Raw genomic sequence first — 14,093 nt, forward strand, 5'->3', positions numbered from 1 at the left:
TATTTCTCACAAAAAAATGGTCACAATCTGAGACAACTCTGCCTGTTTCTCGGTTGGCGAGTCAAATCGACGCAGAGCCTACGGCGTAATTTACGTAGCATTCTGGGAAATTTTCATACCCCCTTGCTCGCGAAGTCAGCATGTGAAAACCCTCGATTTGAAGGGGATATTCTCAGCCCCTCGCCCTCGTTATGTCCCCTCCCCTAGGTGAAAAGAGGAATTGGGACACCACTACCCTCACGGGAAGGCGCAAAATTTAGGGGAAGTGAAGAAAACGAGGGCGAGGGGGTCAATTGGGACGCAGCCTTAGTATGCTGGACTGAAAGGGAAAACCCTCCATGCCTTATGTGGAGCTTTGTTTTCTTGACATAAGTGATTTCCACGTTGAAGAAAAATCTCAGGAACCCCTTAGACTAGTTGTTTCATCAAAGTGTTGCTCCATATTTGCTTTTTAGTCTTTTAAAAAAAAACTGAAACAGCAAAAACGGGCAGCACGGTGGCTTGGTGGTTAGCACTGTTGCCTCACAGCGAGAAGGTCCCCGGTTCGACTCCCAGGCCCGGCAGGGGCCTTTCTGTGTGGAGTTTGCATGTTCTCCCCGTGCTTGCGTGGGTTTTCTCCGGGTACTCCGGTTTCCTCCCACAGTCCAAAAACATGCATACTAGGTTAATTGGTGATTCTAAATTCCCCGTAGGTGTGAGTGTGCATGGTTGTGTGTTTATATGTGGCCCTGCGATGGACTGGTGACCTGTCCAGGGTGTAACCCCTACCTCTCACCTGAAATGAGCTGGGATAGGCTCCAGCAGACCCCCGTGACCCTGCAAAGGATAAAGCGGTTATAGATAATGGATGGATCGATGGATGGATGAAACAGCAAATACATTGATAATATTGCATGTAAACCCTTTGAGCAGCTGTTTAATGACTGAATTTTTTTTTAATAATCTGCATTAGCCACAGAAAAACCCACATTGGTAAGATTTAAGATGTTATGTACAGAAAACAAAACCAAACAAAGTGACTGAAAATGTAAATATTTTCTATGATCTCCAACCAAGAACAAGTTTAGGCCAAGTTGAAGATCTATACACTGTTTAAAAAAAACCAGGACTGACCAAAGTGCCATACAGATAGACAATAAAAGAATACACATGTACATTTAAACAAATGGAGTAAAAACACAACTAAAAATAATATAAAGTGAGAAGTGGGAACTGCTTGGTGGTTAGCACTGTCAAAGATCCTCTATACACTATAGATATAGTTATAGAACGTCTCTGGCACTGTTGCCTCACAGCAAGAAGGTTCCTAGTTCAACTCCCTGGCCCGGCAGAGGTCTGTGTGGAGTTTGCATAGGTGTGAGTGTGAGTGTGCGTGGTTGTTCGTCTGTATACGGGGCCCTGCGATAGACTGGGGTATAGAAAATGTATGGATGGAGAAGTGAAAACCCAAATTAAAGGCCAGTGAATAAAAATGGGTTTCAGCAGCGATTTAAATGTACCAACAGTTTGAGTTTTCTTTATTTTTCAAAGTTAGCTCTTTTTAAGGAGACTGTCCCACGCAGAAGTTTGCAATATCAATTTTTATACCACGGTCTGTGTGAATACTGAATACTGTTTGGCAGGCAGGTGTAGGTTAAAAGTGATAACCTACACCTAGAAAACAAGTTCGGTCAAATTGCCTGATAACTTTAATATCATTGCGCTGGATCAACTGTCAGGTGGTTACCACGGCAACGGAGATTCAGAGTAGCCGGCTACCGCAGGACGGCGACATGAGTGATTTTGTAATTTCTTTTAATTTATTTGGTGAATTTAACCATTTTGATGATGGGGATGCAGAATAGGAGAGAAAAGAAAATAGCAGAGCGAAGCTTAGTGGACTACAATATCTCTGGTTACCAAGGGAACTGAGTTATGGCTTGTTAAAAAAACTGTAATTTACCAGGTTACAACGGCTGCAGACGAGAGATTAAATAGTCTGTTCAGCCACTGAGCTGTGGCTTGTTATAAAATTAATGATTTCAACTGAAAACACATTAAAGCATGAATAACTTATTTAATATTTATGTTTTTTGGTAAGTGACCGTGGTATAAGCGGGATAATGCCCTTCGAGGTGTACATTATCAGAAATATATGGACGACGCGGGGGCGTGAACCGTTTGCCTCGTCCGGCATTATCCCTTACATATTGGGTCAAATAAAATACTGTTGAGTTGTCCGTTTTCTGGATTTTGCTAAATGTTGTAATTTTTAAACACTATATTTTTTCTTTTCACTGGGATTTAACCAGTATTGTAAGCTACTTTCTGCTGTTCTAGTGTTTTTATGAAATGATGTCCTAGACTTCCCACAATTTTTATTTTAATCAGGTTGCTTTTTTCCTGCTTGTTGTATAAGGAACAAATATTGTATAAGGTGAAAAGATTTTTTTTATATTGTTGTGTTTGGTATATTCTTGTATTTCTCTAAATATTGGTATGGTTTCTTAAACACTGCTGTTTTGCAAAATGTTTTTCTCCTTGGCATTACCATGCAGTTTTTCTTAATTTCACATCTGTTACTATTATTTAATTATTTTTATTTATTCTATTTATTGATTGTATTATTTGTGATTTCCCAGCCGAGTAAAACACATTACAGGTTATTAAATATAAATAAAAAATATATATATATTTTTTAACGTGGAATAAAAGGAATTCACACATTTGCCACTAGATGGCTCTGTTTTGTGAGATAAAGTGGGACATCGGCCTGTAAATAACAAGCACCCTTATCTTTCTGTAGGATTACATACATTACGAAGCTGGGAACCGTTTAAGAAACAGTAAAAGATGAAAGGACGGTGACAACAACTTAAACACAATCATACTTTCCACTGCCTGTGCAGCAGCCACCGACTGAAACCATCACATGTCCCACCTGCAAAGTGCAGCTGCACTGAATCAAGCTGTGGGCGGGGCTTCACTACCAACCAGCCAATGGAAGAAGAGGAAACAAGCGGAGCCTTTTCCTATTGGTCCAAACTCCTGTCGATCAGGCCAGAGGAGCGCAGTGAAGCGGCGGTGAGTCCTGGCTGGCTGCAGCACAGAGATGAGGGGGGATTTCTCGCCTTTACACCGAATTGGGTGAGTAACTGTTTATTTTTTTTGCGCACTTCTGCTGCTGCATTTCACCTGCTGCAAGTGCAACGAACTATAAAACGCTGTCAGCTCCTAGGTTAGGAATACAAGCTCATAATCTCGAAGCGTGTAATAGGAACAGAAACAGTTCATATATTACATTTTAAATGATAATGCATGTAAAAACAAAATAGTCCTCGGTTGCACTTGTAGTGGTCATCAGCAACTCGAAAGCATGAATGTTAGTGTTACTCTGCTGCCATCTTAACACAGACACATTCACTCGTGGTTGTTGCAAGGTGACAGTACTTACCCCCACGAGATGATGTTATGACACAAACAGCTGCAGAGTTTAACGTTTGAAGCACTTGTAAAACTGTTTCCCTGTTGTGCTTGTAAACATCTTGGACGACAAACCGACTTGGACACGTCACGTGTCGTCACCCTCTGTGACACTGGCTGCAGCAGCTTGAAATGTTGATCAAATCTGGGTTAGAAATCTCTGCTGCACTTATAGACAGGTGCTGTAGAGGAGAATGGATGTGAATGGCCTGGGAGGTAAGTGTGCCTAGGTTTGCATGGTTTAGTTTCTGCAGTTTGGGGTTTTATGTGCTCTAGCTGAGACATCTGGAGGGCCCAGTGTTGTGAAGAACAGCGTGCAGTAGGGCTGCACGATTCTGGACAAAATGAGAATCACGATTTTTTTGCTTAGAATTGAGATCACGATTCTCTCACGATTTTTTTCCAATATAAAATTTATTGCACTTATTACTTTAACTTTGCAACAGCTGAACAAAAATATAATAACAATAAACATCTCTTGTCTTCTTTACACAAACCTTTGAATAATTTAAACAATAATAACAATTTTGAACAATATTTGTTCCTCCCTGAGTTGAACACCCTTTCAGAAAGGGGACTTGTAACAGATCCTGTAGTTCTGAGGCAACAAATTATTCCTCTGGCTGGGATGAACCCCCCATTGCCTTTTGCTGCTATTAAGAAGCTGCCGATACAAAAGGTAAACGTTACAAAAAATATGATGGTGCCTGATAAAAGACTGGCATCAACTTTGTAACAGCTGACATTGAACATAAAAACAATAAACATAAAAAAAAAAAAAATTAAATCGTCGTCATTTGGAAATGAGATTGCGTTCAAGCATGAATCGAGATCACGATTTTTTTAACGATTAATCGTGCAGCCCTACTGGGAGGTAAGTGTGCCTAGGTTTGCATGGTTTAGTTTCTGCAGTTTTGGGTTTTATGTGCTCTAGCTGAGACATCTGGAGGGCCCAGTGTTGTGAGGAACAGCATGCAGTGAGGAAATTAAAAGATGCTCTTTAATTTAAAGGGTAAATGTAAACAAACAGCACAGGGAAATCTGGGATTAGGAGGGGATGGATGTCTCCAGCAGCACTAATATACTTTGTGTGTCCAGTCAGATTTATCTCTGTGTACTACTTTTTTCTTTGGCAGCATCTGTCCAGGTGATGAATAGCCTGAGATTGTCCTCAGCGGTACGAGTCCCCTCATCCGCCTGCAGGCTGACCACTTACTCACAGTGCTCAATGGATTAACATAGCACCCATCATGGAGGGCAGACACACCATCTTAACTCTGCACGCACCCATCCGTGAGCTAAGCAACATCAGCCTCTACTTCCCCAAGAGGCGGGCCCCGAGCTTCAAATACAAGAGCCGCACCTCTCACTCAGAAAGAACCGGTAATGACCATGACCGGAGGAAGGAGGATCTCACGGCGTCCGGACAAAGAGGTCAGTCTTTCGACTCCTCGGGAAAACTCTTCAACTCACAACGTGCAACAAAGGAAGCAGTTGCAGAAATCTGCATTCTGGCGGTTGAGCACCACCAGTTGCTGGCGGACCTGTTGTCGCTCTGTCGGGATTGTGCGGACAAAGTCAGGATGGGTAACCAGGATGGGAAACTCCAGGATTACATGGAGGCTCGGGAGGTTCAGCTCGGAGGTCCGGTTCTCAGCAGTGTCTCCATCACGGAGCCTAAGAGAGGTGCACCCAAGAGCAAAAAGCTGAAGAAGCTGGGAAGCAAAAGGCTGGAATTCGCTGAGGATTTGCTCCACAATAAGATGAAAAAGAAAGTTCCCAAAGGACATGTATATGTGGAGCTTCCAAATGAGAACAAGATGACCTTATCTTTGGCTTCAGCGGCTGAGCAGATCCCAAGGTTAACAGTCTCTGACCATATTGCTGAAGGCCCAGCTGCCAGCTCTTATGTCAGTGAGCCCATCTTGCCGATGGAGGTACCTCCCCAGCTTGCCTGCGAGAACTGGGACCTAACAGAGGACACACAGACATTTGACCCTGACGTGGATTTCTGTAATGACTTTTCCGACTACGACGGGGAGCTGGGTTATGAATCATCTTCTTGCAGCCTGCTGGAGGGTCTGAAAAGACGAGACAGTGGCAGCAACCTCCGACCAATTAAAGGACTTGATTCTTCCATCGAAAGTGCATCGACGGTCAAGTCTGCTCAACAGCTTTTAAGTGAAACCAGGCAAAGCAACACAGTGGTCAGAGTTGTTGCCAAAGTGCAGGACGTGGAAGGCAGAGTCCACCATGTCAGCCACACAAGTCCAGACAGGACCGGACCAAATCCAGCTACTAGTAAATGTCAGAAGGAGAATGGGAAGCGGACGGGGTCAAATGGAAACCATCTGCTGGGAGGCGGTAAGGAAAAGGCATTAAACAAACTCTCTGATGGGCTATGGCTGGCTCTGTCCCACACTACGGAGCCCTCGGCCCCTGCCAGATCCCACGCTAAAAGCCCCTCTTCACCTTCTCTTGCTGGGGTCTTCAACACATCCTTCCCAGCTTCAAACAGTCTCCAGAGCATGTCCCCGGGGCTGTGTCCTCTGTCTTATAAGCAGAGGAGCCCACAGCTCAACCACCGCATCGTGCTGCTCTCAGATAAGGACGAAGACCCGGATCGAGACAGCTCCAGTAACGCAGATGAACCCAAAATCTTTACAGAGGACGTCGACAAGAATGGCAACAAGCGGGCTGTCACTCGTCTGGACCTGGACCTCAGCAGCCGGCCGAGTAACTCCAAGTGGAACTCCTCCAGTAACTCCGCAACAACAGGTGAGTCTTTACAGATCCTCCTTTCATGTTTAGACTTGGTTCCTTGATCTGAATGAAGACATCAGTGCTTTTATCACCATGGTAGGATGAAATGCTCATCAGTAGATGTCCTTCATCTGCCATCAATGATGCTGGATTTCAAAGAACAAAACATGAATAGAGATGACTTGAAAGAGATGAAGTTGTGTGTGTGTGTTTGTGTGCCTATTAGATTTAGTTTTTGAGCTTTCTTGAGGTGGTCTCTATTTGTTGAAATTATACAGGGATCGCTCTGCAGTATGTGTCTGACCTGCATTTTCTGCACGGTACTTTTGCTCAGTAACTCCATCAAATAAACAGGTCCGTTCAACAAATGAGGGCTATTTCCCAGGATCTTTTTTCTCAGACTGTCACTACTGTCGTTTTGTGTTTTACACGTGACCACAAATTAAAAACTCTCCAACAGAGTTGTGCACAGGGCGAGCAGGGCCTGAGAAGGGGTCTCACTGATGATCCATTGTAACTCAAGCAGCGCTGCAGGGAAGGTAGAGATTAGTGGGAATGTTCCAGATCAAAGGCTCAGAGTTGACTCCGAGTTCGACCTGACCACCGTTCTCGTGAACACAATGGGAACTGAAGCATTGCCAGTTTGAATTCTTACCGATCTGCTGTCTGTTCATCCCCTTATTCCATATTTCACCCAGTTCACAGGGAAGCTAAACATTGAGGAAAATCCCAGATCCTGTAATCAAAAAGGAAAAAAAATGAAAAGAATTCTCTTTTTATTCTTTTCATTATCTTGTCAGCTTCATACAAATCAGACAATGGTGAATATGAACCATCACAATGTGCTCTATGTAATCTGTGCCGTGCCATAATGACGGTATAAGCTTAGCTGCATGATGTCAGAGTAGCTTTTCATCAATGAGCAGCAGAAAGGCTCTGTCCTGCTTCCTGGCTTTTATTCAGCGCACTTGGTCATGCCCTCCTGTGACATTTTCCCCTTTAGATCAGAAGACGATGTTTCTCCGTTGGTTTGAAGTTAATTCACATTCTTCTGAGCCAATCACAGTTAAATAATCCAAGCTGGTGGTACTACTCCAAGAGTTCATCATGATTCTTTGGTCTCGTCTTCCGTGCTTCCTCTTTTATTCTACCCCAGACATGTCTGGTGACTGGGCTGGCCAGTCCTGGAGCACCTTGATCTTATTCTCCTTGAGGAACTTTGATGTAGAGATGGAAGTATGTGATGGAGCACCATCCTGCTCCAAAATGTAATGCCTTTTATGGTTGGGAATGTAAGAGGTAGCTAATACTTCTTGATATTAAGCTATTGATGTTGCCTTCCACCCTGCAAATCTCTGGATGTAACCCCATACCATCATTTTTCCGTCACCAAACTTAACTGCTGGGTGAATCTCGGATCCATGCAGGCTCCGGTAATGTACATTCCTAACCATAACGGGTCAAATTTTGCAACAGGATGGTACTCCTGTCTTCTGTCTCTACATCAAAGTTCAGGTTATAAGTTGTTGTTTCTAACCCCCAATCAACACAAACACTATATACTGGATACACTTATCACAAGTAACCGTTTCCGCATCTTTAACATCATTAACAGCCTATTAATGACTCTTTCTGTCATCCAGAACCATCTTGTACTGTTTTTCAACAAAGCAGCTCCACAGTATGATAGGAGCTCTGCTATGTTTATCTGTGGAAAGGCTGTACCTTTCCATGTGGGCTTGATGTCAAGGACGTTAATCAAACTGATGGATTGCAGTGCAAAAGAGTGTTAGTTTTGTCTGTTCATGGCATATGATCCCAGAGAGACGGTTACCTACCTGTGAGAGAGTTGGGATTCGGGAATTACTTTTTGTGCTATTGTTTCAGTTTTGGTGTTCTCCTTTGGCTTTGCCTACTAAACACCATTTCATTCAATGTGCTGTGTTTGGTATGAGCCCCGACACACAGCAGTTTGAAGGTGGGATATGCATGTAAGACCCCAAGATGGAACAGCAGGAAATGTTTAGCCTCCTGCACACAAATTATATAGTTGCAAAAAGCTTGTCTCCCTCCATTTAACCTCTGCGACTTCCTCTCAGGGTGGAACAGAGATGTTACAAAATGCCCTGTTGTTCCTCCTCTGGATCGTAGAATTGTACAGCGGGGAGGAATATGGCAGAAAATGTATCACCTTAAATGTGCTGTGTGTGCAGGAGCTGTTGTTGCCCCACTGTTAAGCCTTGGCAGGTTGTAACAGGGTGGGAGACGAGTGCTGTGTGTCACATGACTTGAGATGGCTTTATGTCTGGCTGGAGCTGCAACTTTGTGGACAATTTATGACATTCAAAAATGTCTCGATTAGACAAAAAATTCTGAGTTTTAAAGTTTAGTGGCATTTACCTCCTAACTCGAGCAAAGTAAGCAGTAAAATCATCAATTTTGTTACTCCAGGTCATGTGAACATTGTATATCTGTCTTCTACATAAAATCATATATATATATATATATATATATATATATATGTGTGTGTGTGTGTGTGTGTGTGTGTGTGTGTGTGTGTGTGTGTGTGTGTGTGTGTGTGTGTGTGTGTGTGTTCATTAATATTGTACAAAAAAACTTAAAACAAAAGCAGCTTTTTTTTTGCATTTATTTATGAATACATTTTTGATGCATGCTAGCATGTTTGTTAGAACTAGTCTGCTACTTCAAAGTGAGGATGCTCAGTGTTGGGATCCTGCCAACACTTGTCATTTTGCCATTTTATTTGGGACTTCAGTCAAGATATTTATTTGGCCATTTCAACATTTATCATGTCTGTGTAATGGATTTGACCCTTTAAGAGAAAATGCTAGAGCATTTCAGTTGTTACATCACAGACCATCATGTAACACTGAGCAACTCGGCAACAGTTGAGGGAAGAAAGCCACTTTAAGGTGATCAGAGCTGCTGTGGCCCAGGTCTACTCCCACGGCGAACTGGAAGGCACGCAGATGCCACTTGGATGTCCTGTATTCTGTGAAGCCTCGCTTGCGTCTTTTATTTATCAAGCGCGACACCCCAGATAACCAGAGTTGTCTCTTACGTCATACTGTCCTCTAGCAATGTGCTGTAAATCCCCAGAGTAAAAGCCTGGACTTTTAATCCTAAACAAATTCCCTTTTTCAGTTTAGCTGAATCGTAGTTGTTTAATCGATTGCCCTGGTAATATTTGATCATTTGATGTACTTCAGATGCTACATGGAGATAAATGAACATCACAGGGCCCGGCTAAAAAGAAATGGGGCAGTGTGAAGCTTGGCCCTTCATGATTTGAAAAAGGTCGAATTAATTATCACTGGGGCCCTTTCATCTTGGCTCTATTGTGGAAGCTCAATCTTTATTAATGAGTATGATAATGCAGACAGTGATGGGGATTTTGAAGTACCAAATTCTCTTGTTTATTTAATATGCTAATGTATTTGAACAGCACTCTGCAGAACAAAGGCCTCATGCATTTGTCTAAGGTGTGTATGCCGTTCCTGAGTATGTTTCAGTGCTTTGACAAGGACTGTCAACCAAAAATACAATTTATTATCCACATAAAAGAATGTAAACACTATTTGCAGTCTGCATCTCCACTGCATGGAGTCAAACATGAAAAGATACTAAAAGGAAACAATTCAAAGCTCTATAGAGTTGAATGAAACTGCAGCATCTGACTGATAATGTTCCGTATGCATCTGCAAGGGACTCTTTTTACATTACGCCGTCATATGATTCATAGGTATTATGATGAGATTATGATCATGATGAGATTACTTTATACCGCCCCTGATATCTCTCTGGAGTAGCAAGGACATCTAAACTATTTTGCATTTACTTTGTAAGCTGCTTAAAAAAACAAAACAAAAAAAAACACTTGAAAACATACAACATAGGATTGGGAAACCTTACCCCAATTACTGCACAGGAAATTATCTAATTATTAATTGAATATCTGAAAGTTTTTAGTGTTAATCAAATGCACCTTTACTCAGTCTCCCTATAAACTTACTGCTTATAAGCGGCTTACGTATTGAAATCGATACCTTAATCAGATTAGGTAACATCTTCCTGCAAGGTCATGTAGGGCTGGTCATTGCCTCATCCCATCTCTCCCCGGCAGCTGTCATTCAACACAAAGCCGTGCAACATTGTTCCAACCAGTGAAGACAATGATCAGCTGTATTCAGATAATGAAGTCTACTCATTAGACAGACTGAGAGCTTCTCTCTCCGTCTGTCTCCCACTGTTGCTCTACGCTGCAAACAGGAAAACAAGGCACAAAGGTTCTTCTCTCATAATATGTAACTTGTCTTTTTTTAATAAATAACTTTCCTCCACGAACATCTTGGAAAATGCCAGCTATGTTCCAACTCGTGCTTTAGGAAATTGTGCAGCTTCAGATAGCCTCTCCTCAGTGCTCCTGGTAGTTCAATCTCCCAAGTGGAAGTCGACCACAGTCCCCGTCTTCTGATTCATTCATGGCCCGCCAGGTGCAATAAGAGCACTCTTAATTCACGTGAGGTCTGTACATCCCCTTAGCCTCAAAACTGCATCTTAAATAGATAATGGCGTTTCAACAAGCATGACGTCAGACTGTTTCTGTTTTGGCTTTAATGCAGGGCACTGCAGTGCTGCTAGTCGGTTTCCACTTATGGCTGCCTTTTCATGAAACTCAGGACAAACCAATTAATCAGCCAGCCTGACATTTGTGTTTTGCCACCCAGCCTGCGTTGTAGAAAGATGATTTAGGAACCATTTATTCTTAAAAGTCAAACCTGCCCTCCTTGATTTAAGGTGATGGAAGGGGCGGAGGCCGCCAGAAGTTCAGTATATGCCCAAATCTATTCATCAAGATATAGTTTATGTTATGAAAATGATCGGGGTCACTATTTTGTCCTATTTCTAACCAAACAAGATGTCTTTGAGGGCGATCAACCTCTGATGGGGCTGGCAGACTGACCCAACTGACGGCATTTCCCACCTTCCACATTCAGCCCCAGGATGGCCTTAGATCCAACCACAATACACATAGGTTTACTGTTAAAAGTAAAGTTACACTTACATTTGCACAGACATGTACGGAGGCGTATTGTATTCACTTGAAAAAAAAAAAAACATTGTTTTTCGGGATAATTTTTTTCAGTTTTTCGTGGTATTTTATTTTTTTGGCCCTGTTTTTTGGGATAATATTTTCCGCCCTGGCTTAAGAAATATTTTTTTGTTTTTTGTAGTAATTTATTCCGCCCTGTTTTAGGTATAAGTTTTTCTGTTTTTCGAGGTCATTTTTTCCGCTCATATGCCGCCAAAGGCGATTCCGTCTACTTAGTACAACTTGGGGATCCAATATTTTCAGCAGTATCCTGAAACATTGCTATGTAGAGGAGATCTGAATGGGCTTTCCGTCTGAACAACTGTAGTCCTCAGGTGTCTGCGTAAAGTCGACAAACTAATGGTAATACCATCTATATGGCTTAAAGACAGGACTATCTCCCATTGTCTTAAATCCAGATGAAAGTACAACTTGATTAAACTAAACAAGTCGTCCTGTTTACTTCCATTAAATCACGCTCTCAATAAAGGGGGGGGGGGGGGTGTTAAACTGAAAAACGGGGGTGGAAAAACAAATGCCACAAAAAACTGAAAATAATTACACCGAAACACAGGGCGGAAAAAATTACCATGAAAACAGAAAACAATTATAGCGAAAGACGGAGCTTTTTTTATTTTTTTTTTCCAAGTGAATGCAATACGCTTCGTAGAAATGTCAAACGGATTGTTTTTGGCAGGTGGTCAGTCATGCAGTCAACACCTGCAGATCTGGTTTGTGGAAACACCTGGATTTACCACAGCTGTCGGAGAGATGTAATTCAGCATAATGATTCTTAGGCCCTCTTTAAGTTGTTTTTTTTTTGGTTAGTTTTTTTTTGGGGGGGGGGTGAAGAAATACGAGGGAAAGCTGACATATATCAAATAATGTTTGGGTTTTTTTCGCCTGCAGCTGGGGGATGGACTTTTGGCCATAAGTGCATTACAGGAGAGGAGCTGTGCAGAGAGCAGTTCCTGATCAGTGGTTTTGCTTCTTGGCCCAGACCAGGCTTAAATCTGCATTTGGACTCATCCCAGAATACAGTCAGCAGTTTTGTACTGCGGGACCATGCAGCGCTGCATTATCATAATGAATAGTTATTAATCAAATCTTTATTCTCTCTCTCTCTCTCTCTCTCTCTCTCTCTCTCTCTCTCTCTCCTGCTGTCATAGGCTTAGATAACTGCAGAGAGCCAATGCTTTGCTGTTTTATGATGAGTGATGGTGCAGGGATGCTGAATGTCACTGCTTTCTTTTTTCCGTGCTGAGACTCATTCAGACTTGTTGGGTTCCCTCTGGATATCAGCTCAAGGAGTCTTTAGAAGTGAGGTTTGCTGTGTCATGTAACACTGTATGTCCTATCCAGGGATCCTTATTACATGCTGGAGTTGTGGGATATTTTAGCTGCTTATTGAACAGGAAATGAGATGCATTTCCCGACGTCTACCTCATAAAACAGGTCGAGGTGTTGTCTTACAGCTGCAGGAAATTGAGCTCATCAAAATCTGCACCCCCTTCAGTGAACACTCTGAAGGGGATGCAGATTAAATCCAACATTTTATTAAACTAACAACCTGATGCTTGCATAAGTAATATGGACATTTAAGCACGATGCATCACGTTTCTGTGTCTGTAACAACGATATAATAGGGTTTCTGTTAAAGGAAATCAAATTCACTGGGTTAATGCTGTGCCTGCTGTCTTTTCTTTTCTTTTTTCTATGCCTGCTGTCTTTGTCCCTGCAGCAGTCCTCAGGATCCTGCAGTCACCATGCTGCATGGGCAGGAGAGGGCACTGTTTCCCTCTGTAAATTGAAGGTGGCTCCTGTACTTCCACTTCCTCGGTAGAAGTAAACCAGCAGGCCTGTGCTCATAACCAAAACACTTACCTGCAGAGCGGCAGCTCTCAGTAATGCTTCGTCATGTCTGTTTACAGGGAGAATGTCATGAGTGCAAATTAAGATCACAAAGAAGCACTTTTAAAAAAACAACAACATTGTTCTATATTTGTCTTTTCTTATTATCATGATGATGACGTGAACAAGGTTGATGAAGGGCAGATAAAAGTATCTGTGTTGCCTCTGCTGGGCCTGTGTGATGGTTAGAGGTTCTGATGAAGGCTTTGTTGCTTTCTGCCACGCAGCATTGTTGCTCATGAAAGAAAAAGGAAAAAAACAACTTGCTTCAGCCAGGAGTGTTTAGTTGGCTCTGTTACAGACAGCCGTACCTGCTATGTTAGCATACTTGGTAATTAATTCAGGTTTTGTTGTTTTGTGTAACACACAGTGTAGCCATAATTACCCTGAAGTCTTTTCTTTTCTTTGTTTTTCTCTGTGTGTGTGTGTGTGTGTTTTGTGTAGATGACTCGCTCTTGCGTCAGGATGATATTTGGATGTTGGATGATCCTCAGGAGCCTTTTTCCCGGGTGCCACGCCCCGATCACCTGGACTTCCTACGCATCACACCACCCGAGGATGACATCATCGGGGATACACCATACTACCCCAAGCTAGAGGGCACGGTGAGAGCCCTCAAATATCAGCAGCAGGCTGAAGCTAGCTGTAAACCTTTTTCTTTTTTTCCCCAGCTAGTGCAGTGTGGTTCTCTGTTCTTTCACCCCGTGAGGCTTAGGGGGATTTCTTTCCATTTGGTCATTTAATCACCTGATCGTGCTTAGAAATGGATTAGCAGGTCCGGGATTATCATCTGCGGACCAGGGTCCTTCACCAAAAGTGACAGATAATTCCAAGAAAACTCTGG

General features: G+C 42.6%; 1 protein-coding gene across 1 annotated transcript in view; it reads left to right on the forward strand.

Annotated features, from left to right (window-relative positions):
- Positions 1–3,050: 3,050 nt before the first annotated feature.
- Positions 3,051–14,093, forward strand: part of LOC133462783 (formin-1-like) — a 58,628-nt gene continuing 47,585 nt past the window's right edge. The window contains exons 1-3 of the mRNA XM_061744223.1: positions 3,051–3,126; positions 4,599–6,240; positions 13,694–13,854. Of these exons, the coding sequence (XP_061600207.1) occupies positions 4,713–6,240; positions 13,694–13,854 (1,689 nt within the window). The 5' untranslated portion in view covers positions 3,051–3,126; positions 4,599–4,712. The remainder of the gene's footprint in view (positions 3,127–4,598; positions 6,241–13,693; positions 13,855–14,093) is intronic.

The sequence above is a fragment of the Cololabis saira genome, chromosome 16 (genome assembly GCF_033807715.1).
Source record: "Cololabis saira isolate AMF1-May2022 chromosome 16, fColSai1.1, whole genome shotgun sequence".
NCBI classification, from domain to species: domain Eukaryota; kingdom Metazoa; phylum Chordata; class Actinopteri; order Beloniformes; family Belonidae; genus Cololabis; species Cololabis saira.